The 26,128-nt window shown below is 41.1% G+C and overlaps 1 protein-coding gene across 1 annotated transcript in view; it reads right to left on the bottom strand.

The window, feature by feature from the left end:
* The window catches only part of ADGRG2 (adhesion G protein-coupled receptor G2), a 113,991-nt gene that overhangs the window by 3,942 nt on the left and 83,921 nt on the right, over positions 1-26,128 (bottom strand). Inside the window, exons 12-28 of the mRNA XM_046673055.1 lie at positions 25,142-25,181; positions 24,631-24,668; positions 23,270-23,364; positions 22,667-22,733; positions 16,889-17,280; positions 14,212-14,383; positions 13,854-14,010; positions 12,820-12,963; positions 12,102-12,224; positions 11,399-11,444; positions 11,192-11,295; positions 10,017-10,138; positions 8,622-8,890; positions 5,802-5,901; positions 4,948-5,231; positions 1,866-1,967; positions 733-885 (exon numbers count right to left, since the gene is read on the bottom strand). Coding sequence (XP_046529011.1) covers positions 733-885; positions 1,866-1,967; positions 4,948-5,231; positions 5,802-5,901; positions 8,622-8,890; positions 10,017-10,138; positions 11,192-11,295; positions 11,399-11,444; positions 12,102-12,224; positions 12,820-12,963; positions 13,854-14,010; positions 14,212-14,383; positions 16,889-17,280; positions 22,667-22,733; positions 23,270-23,364; positions 24,631-24,668; positions 25,142-25,181 — 2,408 coding nt within the window. The remainder of the gene's footprint in view (positions 1-732; positions 886-1,865; positions 1,968-4,947; positions 5,232-5,801; positions 5,902-8,621; positions 8,891-10,016; positions 10,139-11,191; positions 11,296-11,398; positions 11,445-12,101; positions 12,225-12,819; positions 12,964-13,853; positions 14,011-14,211; positions 14,384-16,888; positions 17,281-22,666; positions 22,734-23,269; positions 23,365-24,630; positions 24,669-25,141; positions 25,182-26,128) is intronic.

Here is a 26,128-nt window from a genome sequence, read left to right as displayed (position 1 = left end):
GAATAAAGGCAAATTCTCCAGGGAAGGAGAAAGTATACTAGCAGAATTTAAGTTTTTATAAAAATGCAAAAGATATATTAAGAAGATAGAAATAGATAAGCTTTTATGAGGCATGAACAGCCCCAGTCTTATGAAAGAAAACATACTGGAAGTTTTAGCTAGAAATGTCAGAATTAGTGAGTAAAGGAGGTGTGGCAGCAATAATCTGTTCATATATTGGTGACATATATGGTCACCAATACTGGTCACAATTCATCATTCAGTATTTTATATATCCATGGGGATTTGGGCACTGTCACAAGGCAGCCACAGTGTGGAAAAGAATGAACAAACGTGACAGGCAAAAAATAGGAAGGTTTAAAAGTGTTGAAGATGTGTATGAGTATAGATGTACTAAAAATCTATATAGTCTTATCAGCTATTTTAGGCACTGATTGCACAGAAATAGCACAGCACTGAAGTCCTTGGGCAATACTTAAATCAGGATTTGCAGCGTTAAAACTTTTAGGTCATCATCCATTCCCATCATGAAAAACAAAATCTTAAAAAAAGAAAACAAAACAATTGTTCTGGTATTTGCTCTAAAATGAATCAATTTGGATTAATAAACTTTCTCTTTTATAAGGGAACCACATTTTGATCCACTAGTCATATATGTAATTATTCACTCTGCTTAGCAAAAATGCCATTAAAGGATAAAACTAGCTTGAGAAATCCTATATTGAGACATACCATTCCCGCTCGAGAGTCCTGAGCAGTCGTTATTCACTAGCAGCGTGGTGGAGTGGGTGGAGTTGCTGTTCGACTGTAAGGAATTTGAAGAGCTGGACACTCCTTGGTTTACAGTCTGCTTCTTTAAACCGTTAGTAGCAGTTTTACTCCAGTCTACAGCAGAATAAGCATTACAGGAAAACAAGGGGAATGTTGAAGCTCAAATACAAGAGACAGAGTGTGACCCCCTCTAGCAACTGATCTCTCACTTCCAGATCTTACAGAGAAATCACGCATCTCACAAGTGGGTGTGATAAAATGTATTTTCATTTATGACCATATACATTTTTCCTTTAAATGATTGCCTGCTTAAAAGTTACCTATATTCTCTTGGAACTAAAGGCCAAGCTAATTTGATTGTGTCTATAAATATCCACTGAATTAGGTAGTACTTCAGAGCCAAGGACTGTCTTCACAAGAAGACAAATCGACTGTGTTGTGATGACTAATGGTTCTTAAATCCAAGCAAATGATTGAACTATATATACTGCCATTTTCTGAGTACAGATCTTATGCAACCAGATCTTTGAAATACTGCAAAGGTTGTATTCATACAAAAAGAATTTAGGTTTTCAAACAGCACTTCATTTTTCTTATTTTCTTAAAAATGAGCTATTTGCTCTACAACTCAGTAGGACATACCTGGAAAAAAACTTCAAAACAACCAAATGTATGCTAAAGCTTATATACAAAGCCTGGCCCAGTAACAAATTAAGCAACTTACAACCAAGACCTGTGGAGAAAAGGTTGAGTCAAGACTTAAAAAGTTATGAAGGTAAATATTAAGAATTACTTTGGGTAAATGGAAAACGAGCTCAAAAGGAAATAAATTCTAAAAATTTCACTGTTGCCTCATTCAAGAAGCAGCCAGCCCATTAATTCTATTGCTCACTAAGTTCCCAGAGATGAGTAATTATTTTTTAATTCACTAGGTTTTTTCCCTAGTGTTCATAACCGAAATTTTCTGTTGGGCAGGTTCCGTTCATTGATTTCCAGATCTGATAGCTCTTTGGCACTGATTACTTTGGATCTTAACTTATACAATGTTTTCCTCAAGATTTAAGAGAAGGAGAAAAAGTAAGGTAAATCTGTACCAGAATTTTCAGCCAGCCGTAACTTTCCACAACAAAGATACCGCCTCCATTGCTTTCTGACGTTCTCTTTTGCTACACAGTAAAAGATGAATATGAAAAATCCTATAGGGAAAAAAAACCCATAACACAATGAATTCCAAACTGAGACTTGAATGTCTTGAGTTTGCTTTGCACAAAAGATAATATCTTTGGCAGCTATAGGCAAAGTGAAATTTTGCAAATTGAAAAAAAGTCCAAAGCCCTGGGAAAATTTGCTACTGAAAGGCACCCTAGAAGGACTCTTTTTGTAAGATAAAAAATACTTATGAAAGGAATGATTACTCCATATTTCCAAAATTAAACTCACTGTCTCTCCTCTCACATCTTGTCCTTAGCTTTCCCTATCTTTGGAAGTACAAGCCATCCACCCGGGATGCCAGCTGGTACCTAGGCTTCTACCTGTCCACCCATCTGTATTTATAATCAATTTCCAAGTTTTGTCAGTTGCCATCTCCTCTGTTAGTCTCACATCCCTCATCCCTCACTACTCCTCTCCAGCCCACAGCCTTGTCCCTTGCCTGAGCCTTCCCTTCTCCTTCCCTAGCCTGGGGCACTGCAGTCACTCCTTGTCTGCCTTCCACTTTCCCTCTAACCTGCTCAAGGAAATTCTCCACTGGCATCCAGGCCAAGAAGAGGGCAACACTACAGACTTGAAGCGGCCCTCAGGCTTCGCCTGCCACCTACCTCTGTCCAGGTCAGGCAGGCACAGGGCTCCCACACAGCCCCATTGCTAACACTCCTCAAGGTTTTTGCCAATAAATATTTGCTGAATGAATGGATGAATTCTGAGTTCTCCCTCTCCCCAACCCCCAACCTATCTACTTTAAAATCTTCATTTTAAAATATCAGGTTTGCTTCTAGTCGGGTACCCATTCCCATCCCAAGGACTGATATCTTGACTACTGTACACCTTTGTTCATTTGCCACCCTGGGTGGCTACCCTCGGTTGCATTAGGGGAGAAACAACGTGTATGAGTGAGATGAAAATGGGGTTCCCAAGTCCCAAATCAGAACCTGCACACCTGTCTCCTTTAATCACCCCCAAAGCCCTGTGAATTAGGCATTGTCTCCTTTTATAACTGAAGCAATACACTCCTTCTATCCATTCATATTCTAATGAGAAGACATTCTGGGGAAAGGAAGAGAAAGAGGCAGGTTCAGTTTCCACACGAAATATGTGAGAGTAGGTACCTTGCTTTCCTGTTTAGGATTAGTGTGATTTGGGCAGGTATTTTTTTCTCTTAAAGTGTCTCTTACTTTCACAGGACACTGTTGGCAAATAAAACTTTTCTCTTTAATAGTAGTATAACACCTGGATATACCAATTGTAGGTAAAAATGAACAACTGTATGTAACCAACAAGCATATTAACTGGCTTCCTCCAAATAAGAACTGATAGCCAAATTAGGCATTTCAATTCCATCTCAGGTTGGAGTTTCTTTGAAAACCAGCAACATGATCTATTCCTTGACCTACCTACAGGAGGATGCTATGGAAGCTAACAGCAAATGGAAAAAATGAAAACAAGCAGATGAGAATGCAATTAAAAGGCATCCCAACGAGGATTTGAAATAAAAGGAAACCAAGGGACATGAACTGTTATTGTAATGTAAACCTATTAGCCTGTTCAGCTTCTAATGTCAAAGTACTTCCATTAAAAATTAATCACTTGGGGGGGCCGGCCCGGTGGCACAGTGGTTAAGTTCGCACGTTCCACTTCTCAGCGGCCCGGTGTTTGCCGGTTCCAATCCCAGGTGCGGACATGACACCACTTGGCATGCCAGGCTGTGGTAGGGGTCCCACATATAAAAAAAGTAGAGGAAGATGGGCACGGATGTTAGCTCAGGGCCAGGTTTCCTCAGCAAAAAGAGGAGGACTGGCAGTGGTTAGCTCAGGGCTAATCTTCCTCAAAAAAAAAAAAAAAATCACTTGGGGCCAGCTCGGTGGTGTAGAGGTTAAGTTTGTGCACTCAGCTTCAGTGGCCCAGGGTTCACCAGTTGAGATCCCAGGCATGGACCTATGCACTGCTTATCAAGGCATGCTGTGGCAGGTGTCCAACATATAAAATAGAGGAGGGTGGGCACACATGTTAGCTCAGGGCCAATCTTCCTCAGCAAAAAGAGGAGGATTGGTGGCAGATGTTAACTCAGGGCTAATCTTTCTCAAAAACAAAAATTAATCACAGCTGGGTCAGCCTGGTGTCCTAGTGGTTAGGTTCACATGCTCTGCTTCGGCGGCCTGGGGTTCAAGGGTTCAGATCCTGGGTGTGGACCTACACACCGCTCATCAACCCATGCTGTGGTGGCGTCCCACATACAAAATAGAGGAAGATTGGCACAGATGTTAGCTCAGGGCCAATCTTCCTCACACACACAAAAATTAATCACAGCTGACAAGTTTTATAACACTGTGCTAAAAGAACTAGTAATTTGCTTTTCTAAAGAATACCAAGAGGATTCCTAAATGACTTGCAGCTGGACTTTATTAACAATGGGAAGTGCAGAAGCAGAGGGCGACACACAGAGCCTGCCCCTTTCCTGCTGCATGTCCCAGCAGACCAACTTGTCAGGATTAGCCACTGGGCCAGGCTGCTGCCACTTGGGTCTGTCTATTGACTTGACATTTATCATTGTCTTCAACTGAAACACAGAGCTACTAGGTCCGAGTGGTGAGACCTCACAGGGACATTTATGGTATGTACACTTTTCTGTATGCATGTTCTACTTCAGTAAAAAGTGAAAAAATACAGAAGGTGAGGAACCAAGTGAAGGAAGAGTAATTGACTCTCCCAGAAAGAGCTCCTGGCAGGTTCCCTTCAATATGTTCTCTCCAAGGGGATAATGATGGATAGGAAGAAAAAAGTACCACTTCTCGAATTTAGTGGATGCCTTTCTTCCAAGGATCTCAAAACGCCCCTTCTCAAAGATAAATCTGTTTTTCAGTGCATATATCTTAAACTACTAAATAAGCCACTTTGCAGATAACTTTTAGTAGCGATATTTTTAAGTTCAACTGGCATCATTCAGTGTGCTGTACAGCTTACCTTGTAAGGTGTTAAAGATGGCAAAGAGATACATGAAGGTGACGTTAACTGGTCCCCAGGCAAAGAAGGCAAAACCCCAAGTAATTCCCAGTAAAAACGTAAGGCCAGCAACGCTTCTGAGGTCTTGAATACTGGTTTTTCGCTGAGCTCCCAACTGCTTCTTCTTTTTAATTCGACAGAGCTGAACCAGGACCACAATGAACATGCTGACGTTCAGCAAAAATATCACACAGAAATATCCTACAACCGTAATATAGAATACAGCATTGCTGTTGATCCAGCAACTGGAATTTGGGGGGCAGAAAACAGGGGAAAACATATTACAATGCTGAAATATGGTTCAAAACGATACAATGAAAATCTATATCACTTTACTGAAATATTTCCTACAAGTACAAAAGAGAAAAAAAGATAAAGCCACTGTTTTCCAGAACCATTTATAGCTCTAGGAAAAAAAATCGAAGAGAGTTAGTTTATTTTAGGACACTTGGTGATTGAAGGTATTTAAAAAATATTCTTTGAAAATATTCAGGATTTTACCCCCTTGAACTCCTAGTTACTCTATTCCATGAATCTTTACTAATATAATGTAGCTGGTATTTCATTTTCATTAGAGACTTATGAAAGTATTTTCGAAATACTTCTTTCTAACTTGTTTCTTGAATACTTAAGTAGTAGCACAACATTTCCAACTAGCTTATCTCATTACATATATAACTGTGAAGCCAGCTGTAAATGTTCCTGGATTTTATTAGGATGAGAGCTGGAGTTGATATGCTGATTAGATCCTCCACTTTCTTGGAGAATTTTGTTTTCCAGTTCACTTAACATTCCCTTGGGGGCTTTGTACTCACAAGTCATCGGGCGAGCCATTGGGGAATTTCCCATAGGATCCAAGCCCATAGTTATCTGGGGATATAATCAGGACAATGGTCACAACCACAGCTGGTACCCCTGGAAGATGGGAAACACTGGTCACACACAGTTCTAATAACCAAAGGTGGTGAGAAGAAAGAATAGAGATCACGTTCTATTTCATTCTAGTAGCAGAGACTGGTGAGCTGTTCAGCAAACCCAATTTCTTTTCCTTCTTGGCACATGGCTAGACATCTCCCAGCCTCCCTTGCAGCTAGGTATGTGTGGCTACATGACTTCTTGGCCAATGAGATATGGTGGAGCCAGAAGTGATTGGCTCCACCTCTAGGCCTGTCCCATAAAAACCTCCTGTGAGATCCTCTACTCTCTTTTCTCCCAAATTCAGGGCAACCTTGGAAGCCCTGTCTTGAGGCAGAGTCTCTAGCAGCTTGGATCCTCAATAACTGCAAGACCAAAGACCCCTCTGTTTCTGCTAACTGGATTGTGCATGAGTGAGTAATTATCTTCTCCTGAGATTTCAGGGTTTGTCTGCTACAGCAGCTAGTGTTACCCTTAACTTATACACATCTGGAATGTAATTTTAAGAGTCAAGTGGCAGGCAAAGTGAAGGACTCCAAACTGTAAACCAAATAGTCAACATACTAGGGTTATCAATCTTTCATTATGAACCAAAAGTCCTCAATTGACTATCTGGAACCCATTGATGGACTGAGGAGCCTGACCTGGTTGATTTGGGGGTGGTGACTGCCACTATGCTAGCTCTTTCAAGGGCCCATGGGCACTTCTGCTAAGAGGAAACACAATGGGAAGGCTCCTCCCAGCTTAAAATGGCTGGGAAGGCATCCTTCTCATCCCTCCACCCCATCACCTCCCCCCACCCCACGCTGACACCACACACTATACACAGAGACCACCCTGACATCCAGTCTCAAGGCTGTGGTAAATAAAAAACAATTCCTTCTCACAGAGAGGTTGAGGTGCCTGGTACGATCTAACATAATATTTCATTTAATTCTTTTATATTTGTACCTTTTGGAGACACTGGCATATGACTTCCTAAGTGAGACACTTTCCAAAAACTAAAATATTGGAAGTGTGGATTTTGTCCTTGATATGGGAGTCCAACCTTTCAGGCATCTACAAAAAAGATAGAATCTGTACCCAGTGTCAGAAGCAGTGACTTATTTTTCTGGGAAGAAGTGACTTATCTTTCTGGAAAGGTGGTATTCCGTTATTCTTCACAAAAATATAATGACAGGAGGGTAACAAGGGTAACAAAGGGTCTGCAATCCTGTTGTGTAGGGAATATGTGAAAGAAATATTTAGCCTGAAGAAGAGGAGGGAGCCTGGGAGGAATGGTGGCTGTCATATAGTGAAAGGGATATGCATAAGAAATCAGACAGCCAGGCTCGGCTGTTCTTGAAGCTGTGTAAATTGGGATAAATCACGTCATCACTTTGAGCTGGTTTCTTTACCTGATGTTAGCAATAACTGCCTTGCTAACCTTACTGGCTTGTCATTCACGGAGTTACTTGTGTGAAAATGCATTGAAAAATAGGGCATCATACATAATGTTAAATATTACTTGTGGAAAATCTAAAGGACTCTGGCAGAAGAGGTTATCAGCTTATTATTTTTTTGCTTGAGAGAGCAAAACCAAGACCCTGATTAAGTGCCACCAGGGAGCCAAATGAACTTATTGGAAAAACAGAACTGTAGAGCTTTAGAAAGTGGTTATTGGCTGCTTTGTAAGGTATCAAACACAAGACAACTGGCCCCAAATGGAGTGGCTTACCAAGCTCCACATCACCAAACCAAGACTTAGTTACATTTTCATCTCTTTCAGAAATGGAATCTTAAACCAGCCAATCAGGAATCGTCTGATCGTCACTATGAGGTAATCCACCTGATAGATTCCTGCTGTCCCCTAAAGGAAGGTGACCTTGCAATAACCGGCCCAGTTTTTTGCTAGTATAACTTCCTTGTTCCTGCTCCCTTTTGCCTATAAAAGTCTTTCACTTTGTACAGCTCCTCAGAGCTCCTTTCTGTCTGCTAGATTGGATGCTGCCCAATTCATGAATTGCTGAATAAAGTCAATAAGATCTTTAAAATTTACTCAGTTGAATTTTGTTTTTCAACAAAGGTAATGAGCTCCTCAATAAAAGAAGTGTTCAAGCAGAGGTTAGATTATCTTTAGTCAAGGATAAATCAAGTCGAGGAGGCTCCTACAATTGGGGAGTTGAATGAAGAAACCTTCAAGATCTTTGGAGAGTCTAAAACTTTGTGACCCACCGCCCACAGGTGGCATGCTCTGAAATATTGTGCCAGTGTGATGATGAAGTTAATTAGGTTTTATCTGTACATTCTCTCACTTTGCCTTTCTGAGCATTCTGTCATATGTGTGTGATATCTGGGAGGTACAGAACAGAGGGAGGCTAGCTGGGAGCTCGGGGACTGAGAGTTTGGCCTCATTATCACCAAGCTAAATTTTTCAATTCATTTAGCACCTTTCTGTGTACCGGCCCCAATTCTAATTGCTGGAGATACAAAGAAGATTCATAGCCCCAACCTCAAAGGGTTTTATGTTCATAACCAATCCAGGGGAAATATACAGGTGTTCTAGAAAGAGACTTGACAAGGTTGCTCTTTGGGAAGTGCAACACGTAAGAAGAATAGAGCTGTTTTAGAAACCCACCAAGTGTGACCTGCTTCATCGTTGTCTCTACCTGATTAAAAACCAAAACACTGGAGAAAAAGCAGAGAAAGCCCAGGCAATGTGCAAGCAAAATTATACATACCCCAACCGACAATGCAGAATTTAAGGATGTATTTTCGGATGTAAGTATTAAACACTTTGACAAGGGCCAGGTACATATGGAATGCTTCCAGTCCCATCCATGTGAATGAAACCAAGAGAAAATAATGCAGAAATACAGCCACTGAGATGCAGAGGCCTCGCATGTCATACAGAGCAATCCACGAGTCCAAGAGGAACACCAGGTTCAGCAGGAGCAGAGCTGCACACAGCTGAATGAGGATTTTGGAAGGGTAATCTCTCCGGATCTTTCTAAAAGGAAAGGACAAGAGAAGAATTAGCATCACATTCTGCCAACCCTTCTGTGAGCATATCTGAGTTCTAAGCAATTTAGTGATATTCTTTGTTAAACATCTACATGCATAAACTTCCTTTCTTTGAGTGCATGTGTGTATTGTGTGGGAGGACATCAAAACCAACAATTAACAACAACAAAGGAAAAATCTAAACAGAATCATCTATGATAATCATATGGGACATTCGTTTATGTTTCTGTGGAACTTTTTACATGCTGACTGTTGACCCATCCTTTTAAATAGTTTGTCGTGGAATCTACTGAGTACCCACCCCTATTTCTCCCAAGCTACTTTGAGAAGCATTGCTGCTGCTTCTCATATAATAGGCTCCTATATTCAGATCTTTAAAACACAGCCAGACTTCCCTATTATCTTATGTTTTTAGTTAAAATGAGATCATGGAAAGAAGAGTTTAAACTATAGCTAAATGAAACAGCCATAGGAAAATACAGCTAATTGATGACATGTACATGTTTATGTGTGTGTGAAATTAGATCTGGTGAAATCATTCTGAGTAATGGCTGGCCTTAGGTAATTTAGTCTCATTATTAAAATTTCCAAAGGCCCACTAGAAGATCTGTAGTCACAGCTGGACCCTAAGTTTGGCACTGAAAGTAAATTTGTGCATTTTCTGATCAGTGTCCAAAATCTAAATCCCAGAACTTACATATACATATTGTTTCATTTAGTTAATGTAGTAAAAGTGCCTATTTCCTCCTTTTCCAATGGAATTTGTTGGAATTCTCCCCTAAAAGTGACCAAAGGGACCCTTCTGGTAGGCCAAGAAGGAGATGCTATTATTTGGAATGTCATTCTTGCTTTGACCAACAAGGTCAACTAGGTACCAGGCATCATTCTGGAGCACAGAGATGAGTAAGACACAACCCTTGCCTTCAGTGAGTGCACAGACTAGTGGAAGGAAGCAAGTACATAAATCAAAAAGTCCCATGACGTTTTAACGTGGCCCCACTAGATGGGTGGACAGGATAAGGTAGGCTGAGGAGTGTGCTTAATCAATACACTTTAGCAATGGAGGTGAGCACTGCATCCCATAATCCAAGTTTCCAGTTGTGGATACTCACTCAAAGGCTATGTAGGTTACAAGAGTAACTGACAGAAAAATCGATGAAAGCCCACAACCAATATATGTGATAAACGTCAAAGCCATCATCTGAGCAGGTGGCAAGGATGTTCGAGATAGGTCCTGAAAAATAAAATATTGCTTTCAAGACCTTTTTTTTTTTTTTTGGTGAGGAGATCATCACTGAGCTAACATCTATTGCCAATCTTCCTCTTTTTGCTTGAGAAAGATTGTCACTGAACTAACATCTGTGCTAATCTTCCTATATTTTGTATATGGGACACAACCACAGCATGGCTTGATGAGCAGTATGTAGGTCCACACCCAGGATCCAAACCAACAAACCCCAGGCTGCTGAAGTGGAGCGCCCGAACTTAACCACCACACCACCAGGCCAGCCCCATCAAGACCAAATATTTTTAAATAAATAAAAGGGTCATGATTTATATTTATTGACTGTTCTAAGTGCCCATTCATAGTTTGTTCAGCAAATCTACAAGGTATGCACAATTATCATCATGTAAAGATAATGAAACTGAGGCCCACAGAGGTTAAGTAATTTGCCCAAGGTTACACAGCGAGGAAGTGGAGAAGCCAGGATCCAAATTCAGGTCTGGCTGATTCCAAAGCCCATGTTCTTGATCATTGCATTATGGTGCACTAGAAAAGCACTGGGCTACGAGCCTAAAGACTTGAATTTGGCTCCTGGCTCTTACATTTCTTAGTTCTATGACTGTGGACAGTTACCTAACAAATGAGTCTTAATTCTGACTTCATTAAAGTAACAATAACAACACCCCATTCTGCCTATCTTGTAGGACTGTCGTGAATATTAAATAAGATCATTTATGCAGTGTTTTACAAAATTTTAAAGTGCATTGCAAACTAAACAGTTTTTATTACCCATTTTAATCTGAATTCCCTAGCCCACCTAGCTACTTAAAAAAGAAAACAGTAAGTGTAAAAATAGAATGTGTAAAAATACTTCCATGTTGAAATATTTTCCTTTAAGTACATTTGCTTATTAGAAGAGTAAGTTCATTGGTTTATAACTTTGCCACAATATCATGATATCTGTGGGTCTATCAAAGTCATCCATCAGATTAGATATCATGGTATGATGCCCAGCTACCCCTCATACCCAGAATCCAAGGCCAAGTAGTGCGGGAATATTACCAATAGGACGCCGAAGCTTGTGAGGTGGCTACAGGTACAGATGGTTTCATTCAGCCTCCTGTCTTTGACAGAGCAGCCATCAGATGACCAGCCTCCTCTACCACCTGTTGGCATTGGGAAGAATATCTGTCCCATTAGCAAGGCCACAGCACCAATGACCCTCCCCCATCCACTCAAGACTTTGAAAAAGTTATAACTGGAACATACCATTTCTGCCCAAATCCCAAAATACACATCTTACTGTTAAGTCATCCTGCAGTAAAAAGATAAATTACAAATGATTAATTTGCTGAACTGAAAAAACTGAAAAGCAATTTGGAAAAAATACTATGATATTTTTCATTTCAGAATCTCATTCTTGATTTTTTGGAGAGTTATTTTATACTGGTCCCTAGAAGCAAGTGAGTCTCCTATCGGTTAGCACTTCTTAAACTCAGCAATCGTGCATAGTAATCATCCCGAGACCTTGTTAAAATGCATATTCTGATTCAGTGGATCCGGGGTGGGGCCTGAGAGTCTGCATTTCTAGCAAGCTCCCAGGTGATGCTGATGCTGTGGGTCTGCAGACCACACTTTGAGTAGTGAGGTCATAGATGCCGCTCAATATGAACTGAACTGAGAGAGATTTTCTCTTTGGAGGTGAGAATCAGAGCAGCAGCCACAGATCTAAATGCATGGAAATTCAGCAATTGACAAGAGCTTGCTTTTGCACTGCTCCTTCTTAGAAATTAGGTGGTCAATTATTAGGCAGGCTAAAACCCAATGGAGTGACTACATGATTCTAGTCTTACATACTGCCCTAACTGAATTTAAGGTTCTGCTAGATCTGCCTTTTTCAGGCCAAGTCTTACAGGCATACTTTGCACAAGGTGTTTCTGGTCAATGTCCAGACCAGACTGGCCTCTCCCACCTGGCTCGGGTCGATGTGCTTTAATGTAACCGTTACATTTCTTGTCAAGTTCTTGACAGTCAGGTTCGCAACACTGGAGGATATGACGTAGCTGATCAGAGAGAGGTTCTCCAGGGCCGGGTCCTAGCACACCCAAGAATCAACAAGAAGGCAGGGGAAAAAGAAATGTTATCAAAGAGTTTGAGAGCTAGAAGGGACCCTAAAGACTGTTTATACAACCTAGTCAGAAACTGAGGGTCAGGGAGTAAAGTGACTTTCCCAAGGAGCAGAGCTTGTTCCACTACACGATGCTCTAAATACTGAGTTAAATTTCACAGATTGACACAACAGGACCCTCATGAATCTCAAAAGGAACATAACATTAAGCCATTTAAGCTGTCTGTCCTTGAGCAAGTTACTTAACCTCTCTGTGTCTCCATGTCCTCGTCTGTAAATGCGGATAACAGTTTAATAGTTCCTTCCTCACAGGGTTGTTAAGAGGATTAGAGTTAACATTTGTAAGTGCTTAGAATAGTGCTCAACAATTGGTAAATGCTATGCAAGTGTCAGTAATTGTTATCATAACCAGCATCATTAGGTTCTGTTTAAAAATAAACTGCAATTTTTCAGCAATTCATTTGACTTATAGCACACTTAAGAATATGTGAGAACTAAAAGAAACAAAATGCCCCCACCCACAAATAAAACCCGAACCAAAAGCAGTTCATGGCAACTTTACCTGAAACAGGGCAGGTGTTTCAAAAAAGTTGAACTGAACCCTGGAAGCCAGCTCCACATCATTAGCTGGTAAATTACTCATCAGGGATGAAGGCAGAGTAATAACGCCAATACTATTCTCAGGAGCCTGAGTTTCCAGAGAAACCTGAAAATCAAGTAAAAGATAATAAAATTGTCTGGGGTCAGTGCAATGAAGAGATGGAAAACACTACAACTAATTAAGCTGGAGGATCCTTTGTAAGGGCATTTATCTGTGGTGTCTCTGTGTAAAATCAGTTCTTCTTCCATTTCTCTGATTGCTGTGAAACTAGAGAGGACGTGGAATAGGGAGATGAGGCCTGAGAGCAGGAAGGGAAACATATTAAGGATACACAGAAACAGTCAGAAAGTGCAGGATATTACATGTCAATTGTATCTCAATAAAGCTGGGGAAAAAAAGAAAAAGTGCAGGATAACTGCAGAGCCCAGAGACCACAGCAGCAGACACATCAATTTGGTGACCTGTTAGGGCAAAGTCTTCATAGAACCACATGCACTAGGCTTGTAAAGGGAAGACTATAAAAATTAAATTAAAAGGCAAGACTTGGTTTTACTTGGGCATTTCCAGCCCCCAATTCCTCTAAGAGTTGGATAGAAAACACTAGAAGTGGGATTGATATTCAGTCCCACTAGTCACACCAGGGTAGTCATAACGCTTGTTAAAATACTGAAGTGGGTTGATGAGTAGCTGATGTTCCTGCTCTCTCCCAACTGCCTAGACCCCTCCGCTGGACACCTCCCCCATTTCACCCCCACCCGAAACTTCCACAATCCAGCTGCTAAAGGGTTAACACTGGGAGCAACAAGGACCTCTGAGATCCTGCTCCAGCCAAGACCAATGTCCTCTTTTTGATTTTGTGCTGCCTCATTGTTCTAGATGTTAAATATTTTGAACATCACCCCTGACTATAAGCAGTAATCGCCTCAATCATGAAGTGCACAGGGACTACAGTCATATACAAGAAAAGGCTTTTTCCACAATAAATTAGGAGGTACCTGAAGATTTTCAGGGTCTTGGGCAGCAAAGGTAGTAGTGTCGAAATTACTGGCATTCACTCTTATCACGGCCAGAGCCAAAGAAGGGGAGGTTAAACTTATGGTCTTGGTTGAAAAATTCAGCTGTAAGCCAATGTCATCCACTACTTTCAGCAATCTGTAAAGATAAGTGGCAGTTCACATTCAGCACTCCCACTTTGTTCTCCCCATTCTAAGAGGAATATAGAGTAGCAACTTAACAAATCATTATGAACCTCATACATGGGAGAAAAATACTTGGCTATAATTAATCATGTAAGAAGCATCGTTATCATTAGAGGGTCCCCTCTCATGACCATGTGTGTTTGCTAAGTCATACCTTTGGGCCAGAGGGGCCAGCAAGGCGGGCGGGGAACGAAGGAGTTTGCTGACTTGGTTTATCATTTCTTCTGCAAGGTTAGGCTCCAAGCTGCCTAAGGACAGAGCCTTCTCCATCTGGGACACTTGGTTCTCAAGATCAGAAACACTGATACTGCTGTTGTGAACAATTTCTATAACAGAGAGCCAAATCACTTTATGAACACATAATGGAAAAATCACTAACAAAGAAATATACATAGACTCTGTGACCTGGCAAACCCACCCCTAGATGTTTGCTCCAGGGAAATGAAAACATGTCTTAAGATTTGTTTATGAATGTTTATAGTGGCCTTTTTCATAATAGTCCCAAACTGGAAACAACCTAAATGACCATCAGCTGGAGAATTGATAAACTCTGGTCCATCCACACAATGGACATTTTTCAGTAATAAAAGGGAATGAGCTACTGATACATGCAACAGCATGGATGGATCTCCAATTCTCCAATGTGTTATGTTAAGTAAAAGAAGACAGACTAGAAAGGCCACATGTTGTATGATTCTCTTCATGTGACATTCTAGAAAAATTGAAACTATAGGGAAACAAAACAGATCAGTGGTAGCCAGGGGCTGGGGGTAGTGGGTAGGAGGTGACAACAAAGAGACACAAGGCAACTTTGGGGATAGTGGAAATGTTATATATCATGATAGTGGTTATGTGATTGTGGGTGTTTATCCAACCTCACAGAACTGTAAAAATTTCATTCTGAATTTTACTGTATATAAATTATACTTCAAGAAACCTAACTTAAAATAAATGCAAAAGCACATCAGTGTATTTAGGGTATATTCATATAAGCACAAATATACTTGTACAGTCATGTACTGCATAACAACATTTCGGTCAACAATGGACCGCATATGTGACGGTGGTCCCATAAGAAGAGTACCATATAGCCTAGGTGTGTAGTAAGCGATACCATCTAGATTTCTGTAAGTACACTCTATGATGTTTGCACAATGACAAAATCGCCTAATATTTCTCAGAACTTGTCCCTGTTAAGCGACATGTGACTATTTAATTTCTATCATATGTATAGGATTTTGTGTGGGTCACTAGAAGCTCTTTTGTGGAAAAGAGAATATTATGAAATTAATAGCTGGACTACCAGCTGTAAGCCTGATTTTTAATAGTGTTTTTAATTGGTAAACAATGATATAAACCTGTCCAACAACAAAATGTTCTCTTAATTCCACCTCCTAACATCCTATTTATTTTGCATATTCCCTTTTAATCTTTATCCACGTATTATAAAATACTGTTATAAAAATGGTGTGCAAACTATTTATTATTTTGCTATCTTCACTTCACTCAAGACTTGAAAAATGCCCCCAAGTTTCTGTTTAGCTTTTCTTAGGCAGGGCTGTGTAATAGTCATTGTGTTGAGGTGACATATCATATTTCATCATTCCTCTCTTGTGGAATCGTTGTTATATCTACTTTTTAGCTAGCAGGTAATACCCCAACACATCTTTTATGCCTATGTCACTTTGCTTCTGTTGTCTCATTGGCTGAAACCCAAGTCCTGGGAGTAGAAGCACTGACACAGGAGGCCACTTTGCTGGCCTTTCTGTGTAGTCTGTTAGGTTGATTCTGAGGGTCAGTGGGAATAGCTTTGGAAAGGTGGGCATTTTAGGCCCAGGCCAATGACTTAAATTTTACTTTATACTTCATCAGCCTTTGAACCTCCTCTTGACTACAGCCTCAATGATTTTTTCATTTGGTCTAAAATGTCCATATTTATTTTGAAAATTATTTAAGAGAGAGAAGTGCAAATTCGAAGAACTATCAAGTCATTTGACAGATGCTCCAAATCCACTGTGGTGGAGGAGGCAGGGACCATAGACTAAGCTCCAATCTCCCGTCACCAAGAATTTGGTTTTGCCTCCTACCCTCCAAATCCTAGAGGAAGACCTGCTTCTTATTTACCGAGTTGAAATTGAGAGTATCCAGAATTCTCTCTGCTTCTTTCCCTCTTCTATCTCTTTACCCTAAGCCTACTCTGGGTCCGGGGAGCCCTTTGCAGTTTCCATGGCATTCTCACATACACTGTCGTTCTCAACCTAGTGCAGTAGCGTGATTATTTCCATCTTTAAGCAGAGCAGGCTGAGTCAGGAGGAGCTAAATGGCTTACCCCTGATCAAGCTGGCTGTGAGGGCCTGTGCAGACCCATGCCTAGGCCTTCTGAGTCTTTCTCCCCTCCTCGCGGCTACCTTGGCTCAGTCCCAACTCTGCCACTCTGTGACTGACTGATTTTCAAGAACAATTTTTTCTTTTGTCTTCTGTCTAAATGGAGCTACTGTGTTTAATAGTTCAAAAGCTTTCTCTTCAGAATGTTGAAAACAGTGACCCAAAAACCTTTTGTAGGCGAAAGAAACCTATAAAATAACTCATCTCGATAAAATGAGATCTCTGCTTGCCTCAGAGCTATTTCTCCACTCTCTTGGTCAAAACAATCAAACTCAGCCATATCTATGTTCTCTGAAAGCCTGAAGGAAAGCTCTCGAAATCAGCCAGACATCATAAAGGCTCAACATGGTCTTATTATAGATATCTTGATTTGGCAGGTTGGCAGCTGCATTTCAGGTAGCCAGAATTACCACAGACGTTGGAGCAGCTTGGCTCCTCATATTTACCTGTCTTGTCAGGAGGTGTGCTGGTCGTGATGACATTCACAGGGGCAGACGTGGTGGGAGACGGAAGTGAGGATTTCACAGGTGGCAGGGTGTGGGAAAGATCAGTTTGGGGGATAGGGGAAGAGAGAGCTCCAGATTGGAGGGGCATATCAGTGGCAGCGCTGGAAGCTACAGGAGTTGAAGGCTGGGGAGAAGGAAGGTGAATCACTCCTGTTGGAGAAGGAGGGCTCTGGGTAACAGGTGGTTGATCTAGAGGTTCGGCAAAAGAGAAGGTACTGGAGACCTGGGAAAGAATGGTGGCCTGAGGAGCGACTGGGATGGAATTGCTGGAAGAGTAAAATGGTGGGCCGTGTGGATGACTAGCAAGACACACAATGGGATCCTGCAGGTCACTAAAGGAAAGAATCAGAGAGATGCACGTGAGACACAAATGAGCTACAGAGAGGCGAATCTCCTCCTCTGACAACCATCTGATACCACCAAGTGACGTGGCTCCATCAAGGACCTGCCAGTCCCAGCCTCTGCCACTGCACACCCTCTGTGCACCTGCCCCTGGCCCCCTGCCCCTTCCCACTTCCACCACCTCGTCCTTGGGAGAGGAATTAGCCAGGAGGGATGCTCTTTTATGAATGCCCACTTCTGGTTCACTGCTGTTCTGGGTCTCTATCATTTATCACTTATCACTCAATTCAGGGGATCTTGTGACACTTCTATGTGCTTCAGGGGGAGAGGAGCTGTTAAATGCCCTGTGCCCCAACTAGTGGTTTCCATATTTTAGATTTTACAAAACTTATTCTCCAAAAAGTAGAATCACATGCCCAAACTGTTCCGAACATACTTAAAGTTTTCTAAAAACTGAATTAAATACCAAAATATTATTTTCCTTTAATATTCAAATCCACATTGACAAAACTGGCTCATCATTTTTAAAACTGATTTGAGTCTGAAGCTAAAACATATCCATTTCAAAATTATGTCTGTCCATAACAGATTCACTGAGGGTATGGCATAAATTGTTCTAAATTTACCGGTAACAATAAAACGTTCTTCAAATTTTTCTTATAGTTTTTGCAACCAAAGTACATAATTCTGTCAATTACAATTACAATCTTCTGCATATTGACTCACATTAGAAAAATGTGTAAAAATCATTACTATTGATTTGTATAATGGAATCTTTTTTTTTTTTTTGAGGACGATTAGCCCTGAGCTAACTACTGCCAATCCTCCTCTTTTTGCTGAGGAAGACTGGCCCTGAGCTAACATCCATGCCCATCTTCCTCTACTTTATTCATGGGATGCCTACCACAGCATGGCTTCTGCCAAGTGGTGCCATGTCGACACCTGGGATCTGAACCAGTGAACCCTGGGCCGCCAAGAAGTGGAATGTGCACACTTAACCACTGCGCCACCGGGCCGGTCCCTGGAATGTTTAATCTCAGCAAATTCTCATGCTAGTCTTGGTGGGTCACAAATAAACTTTTCCTTTCCATGAAACTTCAAATTTAGCTCATTCACATGCAGTGTGATATTGGCTGGGAAAGGTAAATCACACTGCCAATTTTTTGTCTTTAATTGATTGAATTTTGCTTCAAGAAGAACTTGAACTTAACAGTACAGTAAAATTGTGTGAAACAACTCACTGATGAGCGTAAGAATCTGTTGGAATCAACTTTATATTGCTGTAGCCTGTCACTGTAGTAACTGGCACATAGTAAGTGACCAAGAAGCGTTGAATGAAAAAATGAATCAAGCTGGGGCCAAAGGGCTGGTACCCAACTTGTAAATCAGCTATGCCCTCAATGTTGCTTTAGCCCAGTGGTTCTCAACCTTGGCTGTGCATGAGAATTTCCCAGAGGACTTTACAAAATATAGAGAGATTTCTGTGGCCTACTCTTCTGTGTCTGATTCAGTTGGTCTTAGGGTGGGGTTCCCAGGCTCATGTATTTTCATGGCACGGAAGGTTAAGAAGAACTCATCTACTATCTGGCACAAGATCCACCAGTCTTGGGGTGGGGGGAGGAGCAACTAGAGGGAGCAACAAATTATCACCCAGGGAACCCTCTGATGGATCCATTTTTAGATGGTGACTTAGAACACCAACGAGAATGTGTTCTTGGAGCTTCTCTTGGGTGAGAGGAGGGAAGAATAGTAGGTTGAGGGACCTGAGGCAAGTCACACCCATAAAAAGAAATGCCAGCAGTCCCATCTGGCTGGAGGCCTCTCTGCACAGCCCAAGGTTCAGAGCAGCAGTGTGGACAAAACGGTGCCAGACAGTGAGAAAGATGATGAGTCAAGAAGCCTTGGCTGGCACTCCAACTCTCACTACTCCTCTGGGCAATCCACCCAACTTCTCGGAGACTCTGTTCCCTAACCTGTATACTGTGGCAACCCATCTGTGGCAAAGGTGCTTTGCAAGGTGTAAATTAAATTTCCTTCCACTTATCTGGGGGCCTGCAGCAGCCAGACCCCCTAGCATGGAGCTCCCATTCACTGGGCTCAACCATAAAGAGGTTGCCCTGTATTGCTCTTGTCACTTCTGCTAGTCGGAGCGCTCCGTCCACTGGGTGAGGACACAGGGAGCGGAAGAACAGTGGTGGGCAATGCCAGCAGTAATTAGAAACAGGGAGCACTTTAGCATGAGTGCTGGGGCTCCCACCCCAAGCCAACTGAACCGGAATCTCTGGAGTGTGTGCAGGCATCAATATTCATTTTACTGTGCTTCTTTATTGAGGTATGTAGCCTATATACTGTAAAGTGTATTAATCTTATATTTAAAGCTCAAAGAATTTTTATGTATACACCTATATCATCACTACCAAGATCAAAATATAGAGTGTTTCCAACACTCCAGAAGGCCACTTTGACACATCAGTATGTTTTAAAAGCGCCCCGGGTGTTTCTAATGTATAGCCAATCTTAAGAACCAATGTATCAGAAAGACCCTGAGCCATCATCTAATTCTAGCCTAATGGTTTTCAAATTTGGCTGTACATTAGAATCACCCCACCCAGGAGTTTGTAAAAATCTGGAAGCCTGGGCTGCACCCCAGACCAATGACATCACCATCTCTGAGGGTGGGAGGTAGGCATCGATGTTTTTAAAACTCCTCAGATGATTCCAACGTACAGCCTGGACTGAGAACCACTGCTCTATGGTTTAGATCCCTGCTACTCAAAGTGGAGTCCATGAACCAGCAGCACTAGCTTCACTTGGGAGCCTGTTAGAAATGCAGACTCTCGGGGCCAGCCTGTGTGCTCCACTTCAGCAGCCCAGGGTTCGCTGGCCCAGTCCCAGGCATGGACCTAGTACCGTTTATCAAGCCATGCTGTAGCAGGCATCCTACATATAAAGTAGAGGAAGATGGGTACAGATGTGATCTCAGGGCCAGTCCTCCTCAGCAAAAAGAGGAGGGTTGGTGGCGGATGTTAGCTCAAGGCTAATCTTCCTCAAAACAATAAAAAGATAAAAAATAATTTTAAAAACTTAAAAAAAAGAAATGCAGACTCTCAGGCCCTGCCCCAGACCTACCAGATCAGAATCTGCATTTTTTTTTTGTTTTTGGTGAGGAAGATGCTCCCTGAGCTAACACCTGTTACCAATCTTCCTCTTTTCTTTCTCCCCAAAGCCCCAGTACATAGTTGTTTATCCTAGCTGTAAGTCCTTCTAGTTCTTCTATGTGATGCTGCCACAGCATGGCTTGATAAGCAGTGTGCAGGTCCCCACCCAGGATCTGAACCAGCAAACCCTGGGCTGCCAAAGCAGAGCGTGAGAACCCAACCACTACCCCACTGGGCGGCCCCCATAATCTGCATTTTAACAAGATCCTCAGTGATTGATATTTGCAGTGACTGTTGAGAAGTGCTGATTTAGTCCACTTCCTCATTTTACAGAGGAAGAACTTAGACTTCAAAAGGTAAAGAAGCACCTGCTCTCACACCTGGATATACAGCTAGTTAATAATTGAGCCCTACAGACATCAAGTTCACATTTTGCTGTCTTTTTATGTCCTTCTTCCTAACAGCTTTCTGAATGGGCAGCCATCAGAGGTCAGTGGGGCTCCCTCAAAAGAGCCATAGTCTCCTCATCCAATCCTGGTACTTCCAGAAATTCCACCTCCCAAATCGGGCTCAACCCTCCAGCTTAAGGGGGCATGTTAACCTTAAAACTCAAACACTCTTTACTTTTTATTACAGAAAATGATACACATCCTTAACTAAAGACCTTTAGCTATTCCTCGAGGCCCAATGTTTTAATATATCCCAGAAATGTAGTCCACACAGGGCAGACAGCAAACACTTAGCCTTCTGTTCCCATATGAGAAGCTTCACATTGAAAAAATGTATGTCCTTTTTTTAAATACATTTTTTCTGACTGTAGAAAAGTATAGAAAATGCTGCAAAGAAAAAGTAAACAAGAAAATATCACCCATAATGCCAGCAGGCAGGCCAATCCCTGGGAACCCTCATGAGCATTTTCGTTCATTCACTTCCTGGTTTTTTCCACGTATATTTTTGTATACATGTGATCACATTATCCGTGACTTTTGGAGTCATCTCCATTTTGAAGCATCCATCTCCTAGCTTCCCTCCAGTGAGGTGGTGAGTTCAAGGCAGTGATTCTCAACTTGGATTGCACATTAGAATCACCAAGAGGGCTTTTAAAGCCCTGAATGCCTAGGCTGTGCCTGGACCAATTAAATCAGAATTGCTGAGGGTGGAGACTGGAAATCAAGACTTGCAAAAGATTTTTAATTTGAACTAATTTTAGGCTTACAGAAACATTGCAAAAATAATACAGAGAGTTCTGTATACCCCTCACCCAGCTGCCCCCAATGTTAACATCTAATGTATGGAATTAGACCCAAATAGATATCAAAATTTAGCATATGACAAAAGTGGCACCTCAAATCACTGGGGAAAAGATGGGCTTTTTAATAAATGGTGCCAGGACCACTGGGTAGACATCTGGGAAAAGATTAAATTAGATCCATACCTCATACCACACACAAAAATAAACTTCAAGTGGATCTAATGTAAAAAAAAAAAAAAAAAAAAGAAGAAACAATACAAGTACTAGAAAGACCAGGGTGAATTCCTTTTAACCTGGGTGTGGGGAAGAGCTTTCTAACTGTGACTCTAAATCTACAAGCAGTTTAAAACAAAAGACTGGTAAATTTAACTACATAAAATTTTTAATTTGCATGACAAAAACATCATAAACAAAGTCAAAAGAGAGCGGACAAGCTGGGAGAAAATATTTGCAACATATACCACAGACAAAGGGCTAATATCCACAATATATAAAGGATTCTTAAAAATTGATCAAATATCCAGTAAAAAAAAAATGGGAAGAAGACATGAACACACAATTCACAAAAAAGATACAAAAATGGCCCCCAAACATATGGGGAAAAAACCATTTAAACAGTCTTAATAAGAGAAGTGCAAATTAAAATAATACTGAGATACCATTTCTCATCTACCACACTGGAAAAATTTAAAAGTATGATGCCACATTCAGTTGGTGAGGCTGTGGGGAATCAGAATATTTTCAATGCTCCCCAGGTGATTCTAACGTCCAACCAAGACTGCAAACCATTGGTTTAAGGCAATGGTGTAAATGGAAACTTCATACAACAGAAAAGTGTGCATTTTCCCTAAAATTACAAGCCCCTTCTTCATGGTCAAAATCCCAAGATTCCTTAGCCAGCGTGGCAATTAAGTGTTATCATTGTTATTATTTTTTAGGAAAAGGGTCAGCATCTTTGCTACATACCACTGCAGTTTTTCTAACTCTTCCGGGGAGGAAGGGCAGGGTGTGCTGACGGAACAGCAGCACTGTTCTGGAGGAAACAAAAAGTAAAGAAAGAAGAAAACGCATGGTCAGGAAGAAGGCAAGGCAGAAGCTCAGATCCATCAAGTATCACAGATCGTACACTGACTGCATTTTAAAGAGCATTTGTCTAACACAGATGATAAAATAAATTGGATGCCATTATATTGACAATTACATATACATAGTTGGTGCTCAAAAATATTGAGTGAATAATTTTGGGGGGGTTATATGCACGCAATATCAATTGCTCTCCAGCAACTCCTAAGAGGAATTCAGAAGTAAAAATATTCCAGCAGCAATCGATCAAACACTCCAAATAGAATTCTCCCTCTCAACAGGGTTTATTTTATCCTGTTATACTGAAAGTTTGTTAAGAAAGCAGGGAAAATCAGCTTTTAGAGCTCCCTAAAAACTGCCCAAGGACAAGAGTCAAAACAGAAAGCTGTAACACACATAAATTTATTAATTATACTTTCAATTTTAAAAAGAACACATCGAAGTCATGTGAAAATGAACATAGCAATAAAGATAGAGACAACTTACCCATTGGCCGAATGTTTACTTTTTTCAAAGCAACCATTGCAGCACATATGTTCACTGTCTTATTCAGTTTTACTGTGAATGTACAATTTAATGTGCTGTAAAAAGAAATATAAAACCAGAATGTTACTTAATTGGAAAGCTACTTACATATTTCTAATTGTTTTTTCAAACTTAGAGTGAGGAAAGGGGGCATTGACACTGCTAATTTGCAAAGTCACCCAGATAAGCTTGTAAACACCCACCTACCAGGGTCTGAACTTTACCCAAAAGACTTTCTACGATGAGACATTCATAGAGGTTTACATTCACAGAGGTTGCAAACCAGAGACCCTCTGATCACACAGAGCTGCTGATTCGTTTTGCCTGCCCACACAATGAACAGGCAGGGATGAAACTTGGTCGCAAAGACAAGCATCTTGACATCTAGAGTCCTACCCCCAGCTGGCTACTTGCCTGATGTCTGTAGGCATTTGAGTTTCCATCATGAGAGCCCTTTCACATACCAGCCTAGATCAACATCAAGGTCTTTGAAATCCAAAATCTCTCTGGAAATTCTATCTAAATTATCACATAACTAGGAATTTAAGACATTCTGTTTCTTTTTTACTTTAGTCTTGGTTTAGGTGAAAAAATGTTATGTTGCAAATAATGAAAAGTGGAAGAGAAATGAACTAAATATATATGGTGGATAGGGATTTGATCTACAATTTCATGGAAGACTTGCCATTATTTGTACCAACAAATAGTTTGATGAGTAGAAAGCATCATTTTCTAGAATTTTTTCTCTCATGGAATGCTCAGAATTCAGATAGTGAGATTATTGACCTATAGTCCTTGGCTTATGCAGCCAGGACAGCCAATGGACACAATTTAAAATGATAATCTGTACAAACTCAAATAACTGGAGGGTAATCTCTGATTTACCCCTGCATGCACTTTTTAGTTTCTTCTTTTCTCTTTTTTTCCAATCTCTTCCTTTCCTTTCTCGCCTTCTTCTCCCAAGCTCCATATTATGTTCTTTCTTCTCTGTCTGGCCTTAACCCTGACTGGATCGCTGCAAGCCATTTCTTGGTCATGTTGGTGGTCACTGGGGCTAAGGACACTGATGATCCTTAGCCTCATAGAACTAGAGGCAAATGGGCTTGACACCACCCACTGCTCTGCTTCATAGAGAAATGAGAAGATGGATGTGACACGAGTGATCAGTGTTTGGAAGAATAAAAACATATATATCCAAAATGTCATTAATATGTATTTATTTTGGAGGAATGCCTTTGAATTTGCAACCTAAGACTCTTCAATACTTTATTTCTCATGAGTAGGGAAAAATGATATTTATAAAAGTATTAAAAATGACTGACCTTTGAGCCTCTGCTGTAGCACACACTATAAAATAAGTCTGAAACAAAAAACATATATGTATGTTACTTTGACGGTTGAAAACGTCAGACAAGATGACCCAAGACCAATCACAGCATCAGAGAATCTTAGAACCATAAGAACCCCTAGGGACCATTCAATTCACATTCGTACCCGATTCCCTATGTATAATCAAAGCTATTCAGGCCAGACGAGCTCTGTTTGGATACCTCCAGTGTCAGGGAACTCATCCACCACAGAAGGGCTCATTCTCTTGGAGCCCTTGTTTTAAGAAACTTTTGGTTTTATATAAAGAAAAATCTATCCCCTTGTAACATCCATCCATTGCGCCTAGTTCTGATTTTTGGCATAACGGAGCTAGTCCATTCACTCTTCTACACTACAGATTTAAGGGAATTTGAATACATAATCTCCTCAGGAATGCAGAACTCCATGCTTTCTCCCAAACAATAACAATAATTATAAACAAGGTACAGGATGTACTATGATTACCTCACTTAGGGCTTGCAGGGTTTTGTTGAGTTCTGATCGTCTGTTAACAAAAAGAGAGAAATTGACATGAAGGAGATCATTAATGATGTTAAATTTAAAACGAGTTAGATTTTTAGCAATTAAATTAAGCATATAATATTTATTGCTTGCAGTACTCACTTTGAAGAAACACGGCTTATAATAAGAGATTCTTATGTGGGAAAAATAAATTATTTATATGACAAGAGAAACTAACCAGACAGAAGCTATATTGTTCTGGCTAAGAGCAAAATATAAATTATGGTTGAACAATTTTGTTATTCATTAGGCTGCTGCAACCCCCAGGCAGCTTCTTCTGGCAGAGGGCCAGAGGAAGAAGAGCTGGCCCCAGGCAAAATTTCTGAGAGGGACCAGCTACTCACCCTGGGGGCCCTGTGCCTCTGATTTCTTCCTCATTCCCTCTCCAACTGATGCCACCTGCCCTCCTCACTCTCCAGCCCTGCCTTCCCCTCCTCAAGACTCCTCTTTAGGAATTTCCCTTATTCCTCTCCTCCAATGCCACTCCAACAACACTTTGATTTCTTCAATATGGCAGAGCTTCACATGGAGTTAGGATGAAAGAAATCTACTTAAAGAATTCAATCTAAGGCAGTGGTTCTTAACTGGGGGTGATTGCCTCCAAGGGGACATCTGGAAATATCTGGAGACATTTTCGATTGTCACAATTGGGGGCAGGGTGCTACTCGCATCTCGTGGGTACGGGCCAGGGATCTGTTACAAATCCTACAATGCACAGCACAGCCCCACATAACAAAGAACTATTAGGCCCAAGATGTCAATAGTACTGAGGCTGAGAAACCCTGCTCCAAGGAATGGGCACTAGTTCTAGGTGGCTTCACGGAAGGTCTGGAGGGAAGAAGAGAAGGACTGTGGCAATAGTAGTCAGCTAGTTTTCTGAGCTGGCAGGAGCCACTCCTCTATAACTGTGCTCAGAGGTCACCTTCTTTC

The sequence above is a fragment of the Equus quagga genome, chromosome 10, assembly GCF_021613505.1.
Source record: "Equus quagga isolate Etosha38 chromosome 10, UCLA_HA_Equagga_1.0, whole genome shotgun sequence".
In the NCBI taxonomy this organism is placed as follows: Eukaryota; Metazoa; Chordata; class Mammalia; order Perissodactyla; family Equidae; genus Equus; species Equus quagga.
The sequence above is the reverse complement of the archived record's forward strand: the minus strand, read 5'-3'. Positions and strand labels throughout refer to the sequence as shown.